We start from the raw sequence: 12,723 nt of genomic DNA, 5'->3' as shown, positions 1-12,723 counted from the left end.
AAGCCAGTGATTGACATCTTGAGCATCGATTTACTCAGTTGGGATACGATGACATGCATCAATCAAGTTAGCGAGCCTGACCACCCGATCCCGTTAATCGCCTCTTACGACAAACATAGTTGACTGTCACGGCAATTATGGGTTGCTGAAGACCTATTTTAACCCGGATCTATACGGGTCCGCAAGTATGCAATATGTCCATCTAAGCAGGACGTATATACTATTATACACACAAGCTAACAGTTCGTTAAAATACCTGCAAGGAGGCACGACCCACGCAATACACTTCACAATATCGTTAGATCTGCGACGGGATTTCCTCTTTAAGTGTCGGAGTGCGACTCTTATTAATTCGCCGATGTAGTACTGATATATTATCATATAACACAGTGCTGATGGGCCGATAACATGCAAATTTAATTTCGAAACCGGAAACAGTTCCTCTGTCGGAAAGGGAACTTATAAGTAACATCACATCAGGCAATATTTCACTTTCGTTTCGTCACCCCGCGATGCTGTGTTTGTTATCCGCTCAGTTTACTCCGACTTTGAGTTTCACTTTTTGATGTAAACAGGAAGTGCCGCCATGTTTTTTACCCATATTTACACACGATGTTTTATTTGTCAATAAAGATAACGTTTACAATTGAATTAAAAGAGAAAAGCATAATTGCTTGAACAATTGGTTTAAATTGCACTGTACTCTAATTTACAGCGATGTAAGATGTGCAGGGAAAGGTACCACATATATACTCTGCAAAAAAGGAAACGCAAAAGCAGTAAAATCGTAAATATCCGTGTCACCGACATCCATACACAATTAAATCAAATAATACCAAACATGAATTTTTCATTTCTGCAAGAATTGGGATTGAATGAGGCACTGCACAACTCTGGCGAAAAGATTGAAAAATCGCAAAAAATACAACCACGTGAGAGCATGACGCCGAAACATATCAACATGACATGCACGTGCAACATCACTTGCTGGGCTATATAAACGTTGGGTTTTCATTTGCATACCATCACAATTTTACAAGCAAGTGAACAGCGAAAACATGCCACGACTGAAGGAATCCCAAAGCAAGAACGCTATCGGTTGACTGCAAATAGGAGAATCATCTTCAGCTTTAGCCAGTATTTTTCCACGTCGCCTGTATCAAGCACAATTACGCGCTAGACGACCAGTTCGGGATGTCATTTTGACGGACCTGCATCGTCGGCGGCGACGTCAATGGTGTCAAGGTCACAGAGTATCGCCACAACTGCGATGGAGACGATGTTGTGACGAGTCACGTTTGCCATTCGGGTGGGAGGCGTTATTTTAGGTGTCAAGAAACCGAATATGTACAGGAAGTTGACAGATTTGGTGGTGGTAGTGTGATGATGTGGGCGGATATCTCCTACACTGGTAGAACGGACTTGTCGCAAGTCCTTTGTAATTTAACGGCACAAAGTTACACAGATGAGATTCGGGCAGACGTCCTTCCAATTATCCAACAAGATGACCCAACAAGACAACGCCTGACCTCACACGGCAAGGCTGACAACAGTCGTTTTCAGGAATCACAACATCCAGGTCCTGCCATGGCCCTCCAGGTTTCCAGATTTAATCCCAATCGAACATTTATGGGATGCACTGGATCAACGACTGCGAGCCCGTTAGCAACAATCACAGAACCGCCGACAGTTGGCACAAACAATGCAGGCAGAGTGCGTGAACATTCGTGACTATAAAACGGCAAGCATAAGCCAATAATTCGTCATTCAATTGTCAACATTTTTCAAGTTCGAAAATGCCGAGACTGTTAGAAAATGCGCTGCCGATCGGTACATCGCCATAGGACGTATCCAAAGAGGGGAATCGCAGTCTTCTGTTGCACACCACTTCAACTTCCACCACAGCACCATTTGCCGCCTTTGTGACCGATACACGCAGTTCGATTCCACTGCAGACCGTCCCAGAACCGGCCGACCAAGAGTTACCACCCCTGCACAGGATCGCTAAATTCGACTGTTCTACCTACGGCATCGCAATGCCACAGCAACGGTGACTGCAGGACGCATCCCTGGTTTGAGGAGGATATCGGACCAGACTGTCAGGAACCATCTTCGCGAGGCTGGAATCTGACCAAGAATACTAGTTATCGTCCCTGTTTCGCAACAGAGCCATCGACAGTGACGCTTGCGTCGGTGCCATACCTTACAGTCTTGGAAGTTGAGATACTTGAGACGAGTGTGGTTTAGCGATGAATCACGATTTCCTCTTCACCGGCGAGATGAAAGACAACGTGTTTATCGTTGTCGAAATGAGCGTTTTGCCCCACATTGTGTACGTGAATTCGACAATTTCGGTGGCAGTAGTGTCACAGTGTGGGGTGCCATATCCTACACCACGAGATCTGACTTGGTTGTGGTTCAGGGATATTTGACAGCAAATCGCTACACGAGTCAAATTCTTCAACCTCACCTTCTTCTACCGCCAGAGGGAGCCAGAGGGAGCTGTTTCATCGGGACAACGCTCCACCGCACACAGCTCGTGTCCCGGTAGACTACCTTCATAATGCCAACATCAACGACTTGCCCTGGCCGTCGAGATCTCCAGATCTCAACCCAATCGAGCACCTCTGGGATGAACTCAATAGACGTTTACGTCAACGTCAGAACACGCCGCAGACACTCCCAAAACGGACCATAGCGTTACAAGCAGAATGGCGTAGAATTCCGCAGGACAAAATTCGTACACAGGACAGTTAGTGCAGAGCAGATTCAGAGCCGTGATTGCTGCCGAGGGCGGTCACACGAGATACTGAGTTCAGCGCAACCTTGTGGCCTTATGTGACATGACAATGAACAGTTTTCAATGCCTTTGTACACCGACAGCATGTTATTATCGAGCTCCAAAATTTCATATATCTGTATCTATGATATTGAATTAAATATATTAGGTCTTTATTAGGTTCAATAAATTTACTAAAATTCTATCTGTGCGTTTCTTTTTTTGAAGGGTGTATTTATAAAGTGAGCCGGTCGGGATGGGAGTAAAGGTTCCAGATATCGGTACATTCGAGATAACGGGGTTCGAAACAACCAGATTCGACGGTTTCTTATATATGTAAAGTTGAAGGTGAAGGTGAACATGTGATTAGATATCTTTTTGCGAGTCTTCATACATTTTATATAAGCTCTGTGGAAAGTGAAAATAATAGCTTACTTGTCCGTTTCACAACAAGAATACTCCTCTTCGAAGATTTAATGATCATCTATGTTTAAATACCATTCTTTCTATTATGTGTAACAGTAAAGTGGAAGCGCGGAGAGTGGGGGCATATGTATATGCTGAGGAAAGATATTAGGTAGGAAAAACATTAGAAGTAATTGCTTATTTCTTTGTGTCCTTATCGTATTTACAAGCAAAATGTGGATGTTGGTATGTTTTATAATATGTTATCGTTGTGTTATATGTGTACCGGTACACGAAAAAGGTGGCTGTGCAAGGAGGTAAAGTCTCGGAGTAAGCGATCGAGTAGAAATAATAGTCTAAGATACTGAAAATCAGAGTCTAACAGGGGCGTAGGTGTGGCAGTTTACAAATTTTGGCAACTCTGGAGATATAATTTGCGAAACTATTTAGCGAGGACACCAGCGGGATCAGTTTCCATATCTGTGCTTGTAGATCTATTCCCGCTGGTTTGGGTCGGGAATTGTCCGATATTGTCACCTTGTTTCATTTTGCCGCTGTGGTACATCTGACTGCACTTCATGACTTGAGGCAGACTCAAAACAAACGTGACCTCACATAGATCTACAAGTGGACTCGCGTAGCTTCCCTTTGATGAAGGGGAATTAGCGGGCGGACCTTTAATCATTATCCCAAACTGGTTCCCAAACGTGATATCGTTTCGGTGATGTCGCAACAATGAAAATGCACCACAATGCTTAGCAGACCAATGTGACATCATCGGGTATACCATGACGTCACAAGTAAATGACATCACTAAACACTCTGCCCCTGAAGCTGGGGTATGTTTTCGCGACTTGACCAAGGCAGTCGGCCATGAACTCTTGGGACCGAGTTTCGGCAGGTGCGACCTCGGCCGTGAAAACAAATTTCACATTGACAACAGCGCGAAATTCAAAACAACGTACATGTCGGAAGCAGTTGTTGTACTATACGTTTCAAGGATCACGCGGTCGTTTGACAGCAACGTTTTTACACACAAGACACTGGTCATCACTGTCTACAAACAGAAAGGATGAAACTATGTTGTTGTTTTTTATGATAACTAGAATATCACCTGAGTGTCTTTTGATAACAAATACCACCCGAGTGTCTTTTGATAAAAAAAATATGAACATTAAAACTCACCGGCAAGCCGAGAAATAACTTATAAATAATTTATTGCCATTACGCAAAGATGGCGCTGATGCAACCACATGTACAGTCAGAGTACTATTTCCGTGTGACAAGGAAACACTCTATTTGATCAAACACTGGAGGAAAAACTAGAATATTATGACTAAATACAGGTATCATTAAAATTGTACTTACGAACTAAAGCAAATATAAAACTTAGTATCTCCTTGACCAGTTGCCATTGTTGGTTCTTCGTGTTTACATGCTCACTGACAATATTACTGACACCATAAGTACACCGGCTGAAAGTCAGTCAGAGCTTAAGACTGAAAGAGTTGCCTCCCCTGTCCTATTTAGCATGGTCGGAATTCAACATACATGTGCTCATCGCTTTGTGGACACGGAAGTCCTACTTTGTGTTGTTTGTGACTTATATTGACAGAATACGTATCTGTTCACAGGGTACATGGGTCAGGTTTTGTGTGTGTGTGTGTGTGTGTGCGTGCGTGCGTGCGCGTGTGTGCGTATCTGTGTGTGTATGCGTGCGTGCTTGTGTGCGCGCGTGTGCGTGTTTGTGTGTGTGCGCGCGTGTGTGTGGCTATTATAAACATATCGGAGTTGCTGACACGATCACCGAGTAGCAGAAGCAGTTGTAGTGATAATTTTGTTTGTGTACTTGTTTGTTGTTTAACGCCACTCTCAGCAACATTCCAGCTATATGACGGCGGTCTGTAAATAATCGTGCCTGGACCAGGCAATCCAGTGATTGACGTCATGAACATCAAACTACACAAGTGAGGGGTAGTAGTGAGTGGGTGAGTGAGGCTGACACCGCCAATATTCCAGCAACAGCACGGCGTGGACACCAGTATTGGGCTTCACACATTAGTGAGTGAGTTAGGTTTTACGCCGCTTTTAGCAATATTCCAGCAATATCACGGCGGGGGACACCAGAAATGGGCTTCACACATTGTACCCATGTCGGGAATCGAACCCGGGTCTTCAGCGTGACGAGCCAACGCTTTAACCACTAGGCTACCCGACCGCCCCCTTCACACATTATAACCATATTGGTAATCGGCGTCTTCTCATTCTGCCTGCAGCTCATTGTGCCTATTCTGAAAAAAGCTGACCTACATCTCAATTGAATGAGACAGTCCATTTTTTGACGCATCGACAACAGAAAAAAATCATTAGGTTAGGAGGTTTTTAGGAGAGAGAGAAAGGGCGAGAGAGAGAATTAACGTAATCCTAATCAGCATTACTGAGTTGCTGACACGGAGTAGCAGTAGTCGTAATTTTGTACTGATAGTTTTGTTTCTGTGTTTATTTTTTAACGCTACACTCAGTTATTATGACGGCGGTCTGTACGTCATCGAGTCGAGTTACTGGACCAGTCAATCCAGTGATTGACATCATGAGCATCGATCCACGCAATTCGGATACGATGACATGCATCAAACAAGTCAGCGAGCCTGACCCCCCGATCCCGTTAGTCGCCTTTTACGGCAAGCATAGATTGCTGAAGATCTATTCTAACCCGGAACACCACGGGACGTACAGCTGCGTATTCCTGTGCTTTATATGCAGAATGCAGACCGTTAGGATGACGCATTCCCTATAAACAGATACCTTCCTCCGCTCAATGGTGGCGCTCTTTTCCAGTCTAGTTTTATGCCGCTTTTAGCAATATTCCATCAAATTCATCGCGGGGGACACAAGAAATGAGCTTCACACATTTTACCCATGTCGGGAATCGCACACGGGTCTTCGGCGTGACGAGAAACGCTTTAACCACTAGACTACCCGACTGGGCTGTCTAAACCGGACTCTGACTAATCCGTATCTCTCTGTCTATACCGAACCAAATTTACGGTCCTGTATTTACGACTTTCATTATCAACAAGTAAAATCTGCCTAATTCAGACTTCCTTCTCTCTGGATTCCGGACTAAAATTGTTGTAAAAAGAACTTGTGTATAATGTAAGTGGCGCTCTCTCAACCGGATTAAGTTTCAGTCGTCTCTACTTTACTTATTAGTTCCTTGAAATGTAAAATACTGAAACAGTATTGTGTAATTAGGGTAACCATTAATTGATGTATTGATATAACTTAGAAAAAATAGACTTAACATTTTGACAAAGTAATGTTAGAGGGTCTTGAATCAAATGTACTTGGACTCGAGCCTAGCTACCCTTAATGAGGCAATTTAGAACAAAGTGGCGCACCTAGGGATTTTTGTATGGATACCAGATGGTTAATTAAACTATGAGCCAAATTTCGTTCTTATAAAAAATACCATGCACCAATTTATTTTTTATGGCAGACAATTTCTTTCTTTTTCCGCCGTCTACAGCATAAATATTTGTTTGAAGAAGATCTTTTTTTCGATAAAGGTCTAAATTCCCTGCATCACACCACCCAGAAAGAGTGAGTGAGTATGGCTTTACGCCGCTTTTTCGAACCCGGGTCTTGACGAGCGAACGCTTTAACCACTAGGCTACCCGACCGCTCACCCAGAAAGAGGCTTGACACATTGTACCCATGTGAGGAATCGAACCCTGGTCTTTGGCGAGACGAGCGCCCAACCGCCCCACTAGTAAAACTCGCGAGCACAAGTGTGGTACTCATAATAGTATGAATCATAATCAGGGCGGATCTGTAATCAAACCCACAACCAGCGGATCCTTGCACAGCTAAGGGACTCAACTCCGTATACAGAGATACATCTTTGCACACCGGATAATCGAAGGCAGTTCGGGTTATGAAATGAACTTTCAGAAGTCTAAATTTCATCAAACCTGTTTATGAGTTATAATATTAGCAGATGTATAGGAAACGTAAATGTCAGAGACATGCTAACCACTAAGGCCATTTTACATAAAGGCCATTTTAAAGCAGGCGTGGGCGTGTCATTCCTGTCACTCACTGACTGCACTTGTCAAACAAAACATCTGCGACAAACTACACATTTACCGTATGTATTACATTTTTAACACAATTGGCTGGGTAACCCTTTTTCCATATGGCTGCCCCGTCAGTAAATATTCACTCAAATATATCAACACGAGTCGATAAAGTTTATAACTCCGTATTCCTCATCCAAAAATCGATCATTCTTTCCACTTTTGTAAACAGTAATGAGCAAAGTGTATGCGTTTATCCTACAACAAAATGTCACACGTTACACCCATCCAGCCCAGATCGAGCAATGTGTATCATGTTGGAAGGGGCGTACACACGTGCATCTCGTGCTTCACGTGCACATGCCCGTTTGTTGCGAGTGCCGTCTGGACACTTCCTGTGCCTTGCAGCCATGCGTTGTTGGAAGCCGGAGGCCAAAATCATGAAAGTCGTAAGTTGATATAACTGTTGTTTGTTCTCTGGCCTTCTGCAAATGAGGATTGATAAGAGCTTTTTTATGGCCCCCTCACATGCATACACCGTAAAAAATCGTATTAAGACGGACCCGTTCCCCTCCCCCGTCCCCCCAATGTGTTGCAAAACGAAAATATTTCTGTAACGTTTCCCTTTGCTTACAAGCGGCAGAATCTCTGCCCTTTTACGCAATAGAAGTAATCCAAGATTAACATCGCTTTTAGTTTCAACAAGATCAGTAAAGGCGGTCAACAAGATCAGTAAAGGCGGTCGTGTCACTGGATTGTCTGGTCAAGAATCGATTGTTTAGGAACTGTCGTTGTATGGCAGGAGTACTGCTGTGGGATGTCAGTCTATGACACTTACAGTGTTCAAGTTATTGACGGCATTTTTTCAGCCATATAATGACACGAGTTGGAACAGACTGTTTAAACGTGACCTCACCAGCCACTCACACAAGGTCGGCATAGAAAATGAAATTGATCCGGTGTAGCTGTGTCCCATTTGGTTTGATTAAGTTCGATTGATTCAGTATATATTTGTATGTAATTGGAAAATTCATTAATTAAACATGTGCGAGGCGGTGGGGTAGCCTAGTGGTTAAAGCGTTCCTCTGTCACACTCAATGCCCGGTTCGATTCCACACGTGGGTACAATGTGTGAAGCCAATTTCTGGTTGCCCCGCGTTGATATTGCTGAAATATTTCTAAAAGTGTAAAACCATACTCACTGATTAAACATGTGGGGTATACTTTTGTCGGATGTACTGTAATCATGAAATTAATGCGACAAAATTGCGAGTTGCCGACCACTGGTTCGCCCTCATTGTTTCTTGGTTTGTTAGCACCATATCCATGGATTCATCAAAGTGATAAATGTTTAACACATGCATCACTTCTGACTATCCTCCCACGTTAAGCTGACACAACGTGTATAACTGGAATACTGTTCAAAGTGGCGTGGGGCGGTTGGGTAGCCTAGTGGTAGCCTCCGTGGTCTAGTGGTAGAGCGTCCGCCCGGAGAGCGGAAGGTCCGGGGTTCGATTCCCGACCGCGTCATACCAAAAGACGTTAAAAGATGGTACTTGTTGTTACCCTGTCTGGCGCTCGGCATTAATGGGCTAAAACAAGGACTGGTCGGCTCGGAGTCAGTAGACTGTGTCTGACAGGGGTATTCATGTTAAACTGCGGCATGGTATCTCAGTGAGGTAGCACTATAAATCGGCATTAGTCCGGACTAGTACAAGCATCCACACAAACACACACGCGTACATGCACGTCGCTATGTAAGTGCAATAATCTTGGACGCGACGTTAAACCCTATTTCACCTCACCTCACCTAGTGGTTGAAGCGTTCGCTTGTCACGCCGATTCGATTCCCGACATGGGTACAATGTGTGAATCCCATTTCCGGTATCCCCTGCCGTGATATTGCTGGAATATTGCTAAAAGCGGCGTAAAAAACTCAACTCACTCACCTTTTACGTTTTCTTTTTCAGACGGAATTGCACCTTTTATGGTACCTGTGCGCTGTAGCATCACTGACCTACGTCTACCTCATCACTGTCGGCAGCCTCAGCATGCTTGCCAAACAGTACGGTCTTCCTTTACCGCCAAAGGTCAAGGCCAGTGGCGCAAAACAGTTTCAGCCGAATGGTGCATTGAAGCGACTCATCCAATACAACGCCGCATGGGACAGAGCCGACAGACAAGCATCTCCAATCCCCACGGCTTCCGGCATGACCATGACCTCCCACAATTCCAGTAGGAATGTGAAAGGTCAAGGTCGATCTGAGCAACGCGAGAAGTACCTCATATACCTCTGCCAGCGTGGGAAATACTGCGGAGGACTTACAGACAGGCTGATCGGTATCGTCACGGCTTACGTCGCTTCAGAGATAATGGGGAGGAGGTTTGGAATCAAGTTTGAGTCTCCCTGTTACCTTTCCACATTCCTTGAGCCAAACCTTATCGACTGGGAAATAAGCCCCATGGCACTGAGAAATAAAACCTGCAGGGAGAGAGTGCATTTGGGAAATGATGGGTTTGGCACTAAAATCAACAAACACGCCAAAAAATTATCCAAGATAGATATCATATATTATAGGGGCAACTTGGATATATTGGAGTCTTTAATGAAACAAAAATTAATAGGATCTGTGCAGTGGGCCAGAAATAAACCTCTCGTCAACGTCTACAAAACAGCCATAACCCGACTATTCAAACATTCAAAGCGTCTGAAAGAGCAGTATCAACTCTTTAAATCGAGCTTGAAACGTGGCCCCAGACAACTGATATGCGCGCACATGCGCATGGGAAAGAGCCAGACCTTAACAAGCGATTCCAACTTAACACTCTCCTTGCGACCTCGCCCGGACTCGGTGATCCGATTTGTAAAAAATCGCTTAAATTCCAGAAAAGCAGATTTTTTTCTTGCAACCGATTCTGAGGAAATTCGCCAAAGGTTCAAGAAAGAATTCCCGAATAATTTCCGCGAAGTACAAGGGCCGATAACTCACATAGACCAAGGTAGAGGGCGCTACAACTGCGAGGCAATGGGCAAGGTGATACTGGATCAGTATATTCTGTCGACTTGTAAAACTCTCATCATGTCGAATAGCGGATTTAGTCGACTTGCAGCTATCATGCGAGGAACTGACCTTGACCTTTACCTTGCCTTGCACAACGGGAAGATCATTCCCCAAAAGAGGACGAACCCTTCACTGTCATACCGCAGAGTTTAAGATGGCGTCTTCTGTGCGAAGCTTCTTGTTGTTTCTATGCTGTTACTCTTGCTGTTGTTTCTATACTGTTACTCTTGCTGTTATGTTATGTTATGTTTTATTTATTGTTATCGTTTACGACAATTAACTGTAAACGTTAATGTGTTCCTAGAAATTGTCAACACAGCCGAATGAACCTGAGAATTCCTTTCTGAGCAAAACATGTATTCTACATCCGAATTAGTAATCTACCGTCAGTAGCAACACCTTCTTCAAATAAAGTGGAAACGTCTCCGACCTTATTTTTGTTTTTCGTCATTTTAATGAAAGCCCATCTCCCCGAGGCAAGAGAGTTTACTGACTTTAAAGTCCAGTTTCCACCCTTGTCGAACTGAGCTGGAATCGTAGCGCCACCAGTGGTTATTACGAGTTATGTCCCTTCTAAGCCTCTCTTGTGGACCAATCAGTTTCCATCGTTTGCATTTGTTTCAAACAAAATGACGGCGCCCAGTCAAGGCGATCTGATCGATTATCAAGATCTATATTGTGATAAAACGGGTCTTACATTGCGAAGTGCATCAAATCACGCGAGCACTTTGATAAAAAACATGAAAGGGTGTGGAAAATATGTTGACAACGAGTTTGCGGTGCACATGCTTTGCAAATGCCCGACAGTTTACGAACCGGATTTCGATTTCGTTGCGCGATTTTGATCGACTCTGCATAGACTCGTTAGTCCAGCCAAAATGTAACTCCATAATACCAGCCAAGTTCGGCAAGGGTGGAAACTTTTATAGTCAGTTAACTCTCTTGCCTCGGGAAGATGATCGCATCTTGTGCAGGTACGGGTAGCATAGTCGTCCTCTTGGCGTCCTCCAGCGTCGAAATTCGTTCATCAGTTGCAATCTCACAATCCCACATGCAATCTGACACACACCAGGATGTGACTGGAATACTGACCAAAGCGGCGTCAAATCCAACTGGCTCATTGTAACGTGTTCCCTTCTCACATGGAAGCGGCAGGGGTGTAGCCAAATGTTTAAAGGGTTCGCTCGTCACGCCGACGACCCTGGTTAGATTCTCCACATTGGTACAATGTGTCAAGCCTCGTCAATGTGTGAAGCAGGACGTCACTAGGCCTTAGTGTGCGGTCTACGTTATATGGATTGCAGAATCATTTTAGGGATTTTCTTTTTTTTAACAAAGTGGGCACAAATTGCGGTTTTCTCACTGGATGTTATCGTAGTACAGAACTGAATGCGTGAAGATTCCGGGGTAGGTCTTCAGGAACCCATGCTTGCCGTAAAAGGTGACTATGCTTGTCGTAAGAGGCGACTGACGGGATCGGGTGGTCAGGCTCGCTGACTTGGTTGCTACATGTCATCGATTCCCAATTGCGTGGATCGATGTTCATGATATTAATCACTGGATTGTCTGGTCCAGACTCGATTATTTACAGACCGCAGTCATATAGCTGGAATATTGCTGAGTGCGGCGTTAAACAACAAATCAACCAATCAACCAACCCCTTATTCCTACAGGCTTGTCTCGGTCACATTGTAATCCCAGCAATTTTATTGCACTGACATGTATACTACTCAAAAGAAGTTCAAGAACACCCGATTCTTTCATTATAGTATAGTTAATCGGTCTTAACTTGTAATAATATGGCTGAATTATTCCGGATTTATACGATATGAAGCAAGCTTAATTCCCATACATCCAGGTCACGACCCGAGTTGGATATTCTTTCCTGATTTACAGAGAAAATTTAGATCTATTTCATGAGGAACGCAACTTAAGATTTGTATCCTACGTTTTACCACCAATCAACAAGAAGTTAGTTATCAACAAAATGAGGCCATGTCCATGTACCTTACAGTGAGAGCAAAATGCACGAGTATGCAACAGACGCAAACAGACCGCTGTATTTGGGAAATCAAAGCCAATATAACAAACTTTTGTCGCCTTTAGCTCTCTTTTTGCGATATATTCGTATTATATCTAACGTCGACGAAACAAGTTTACGTTGTAATGACTATAATAAGCTCGGCAAGCTGTTTCTGTCGCACTTGTAAGGCAATGTCACGATCGTATGCCATCGGCAAATCTCCCCCTTTTCCGTAACTGCAGCGGAAATGGCAGATCGTATTCAGATGGGGCCGTTTGTCCAAAGAGTGCGCAGGTTTGAAACGTCTTTACAAGAAGCCAATTCATACACCTGGGACCCCCCCCCCCCCCCCCCTCCCCCCCCAGCTATTTTAGC

At 44.1% G+C, this 12,723-nt stretch overlaps 1 protein-coding gene across 1 annotated transcript; it reads left to right on the top strand.

Annotated features, from left to right (window-relative positions):
- Positions 1–7,577: 7,577 nt before the first annotated feature.
- On the top strand, positions 7,578–10,478 carry LOC139465128 (uncharacterized). The gene is made up of 2 exons (XM_071246817.1): positions 7,578–7,712; positions 9,234–10,478. The coding sequence occupies exons 1-2, from the start codon at positions 7,578–7,580 to the stop codon at positions 10,476–10,478; spliced, it is 1,380 nt and encodes a 459-aa protein (XP_071102918.1).
- The last annotated feature ends 2,245 nt before the right edge of the window (positions 10,479–12,723 follow it).

This window comes from Haliotis cracherodii, unplaced genomic scaffold (genome assembly GCF_022045235.1).
Source record: "Haliotis cracherodii isolate W230 unplaced genomic scaffold, xgHalCrac1.p SCAF_17, whole genome shotgun sequence".
Lineage (NCBI taxonomy): Eukaryota > Metazoa > Mollusca > Gastropoda > Lepetellida > Haliotidae > Haliotis > Haliotis cracherodii.
The sequence above is the reverse complement of the archived record's forward strand: the minus strand, read 5'-3'. Positions and strand labels throughout refer to the sequence as shown.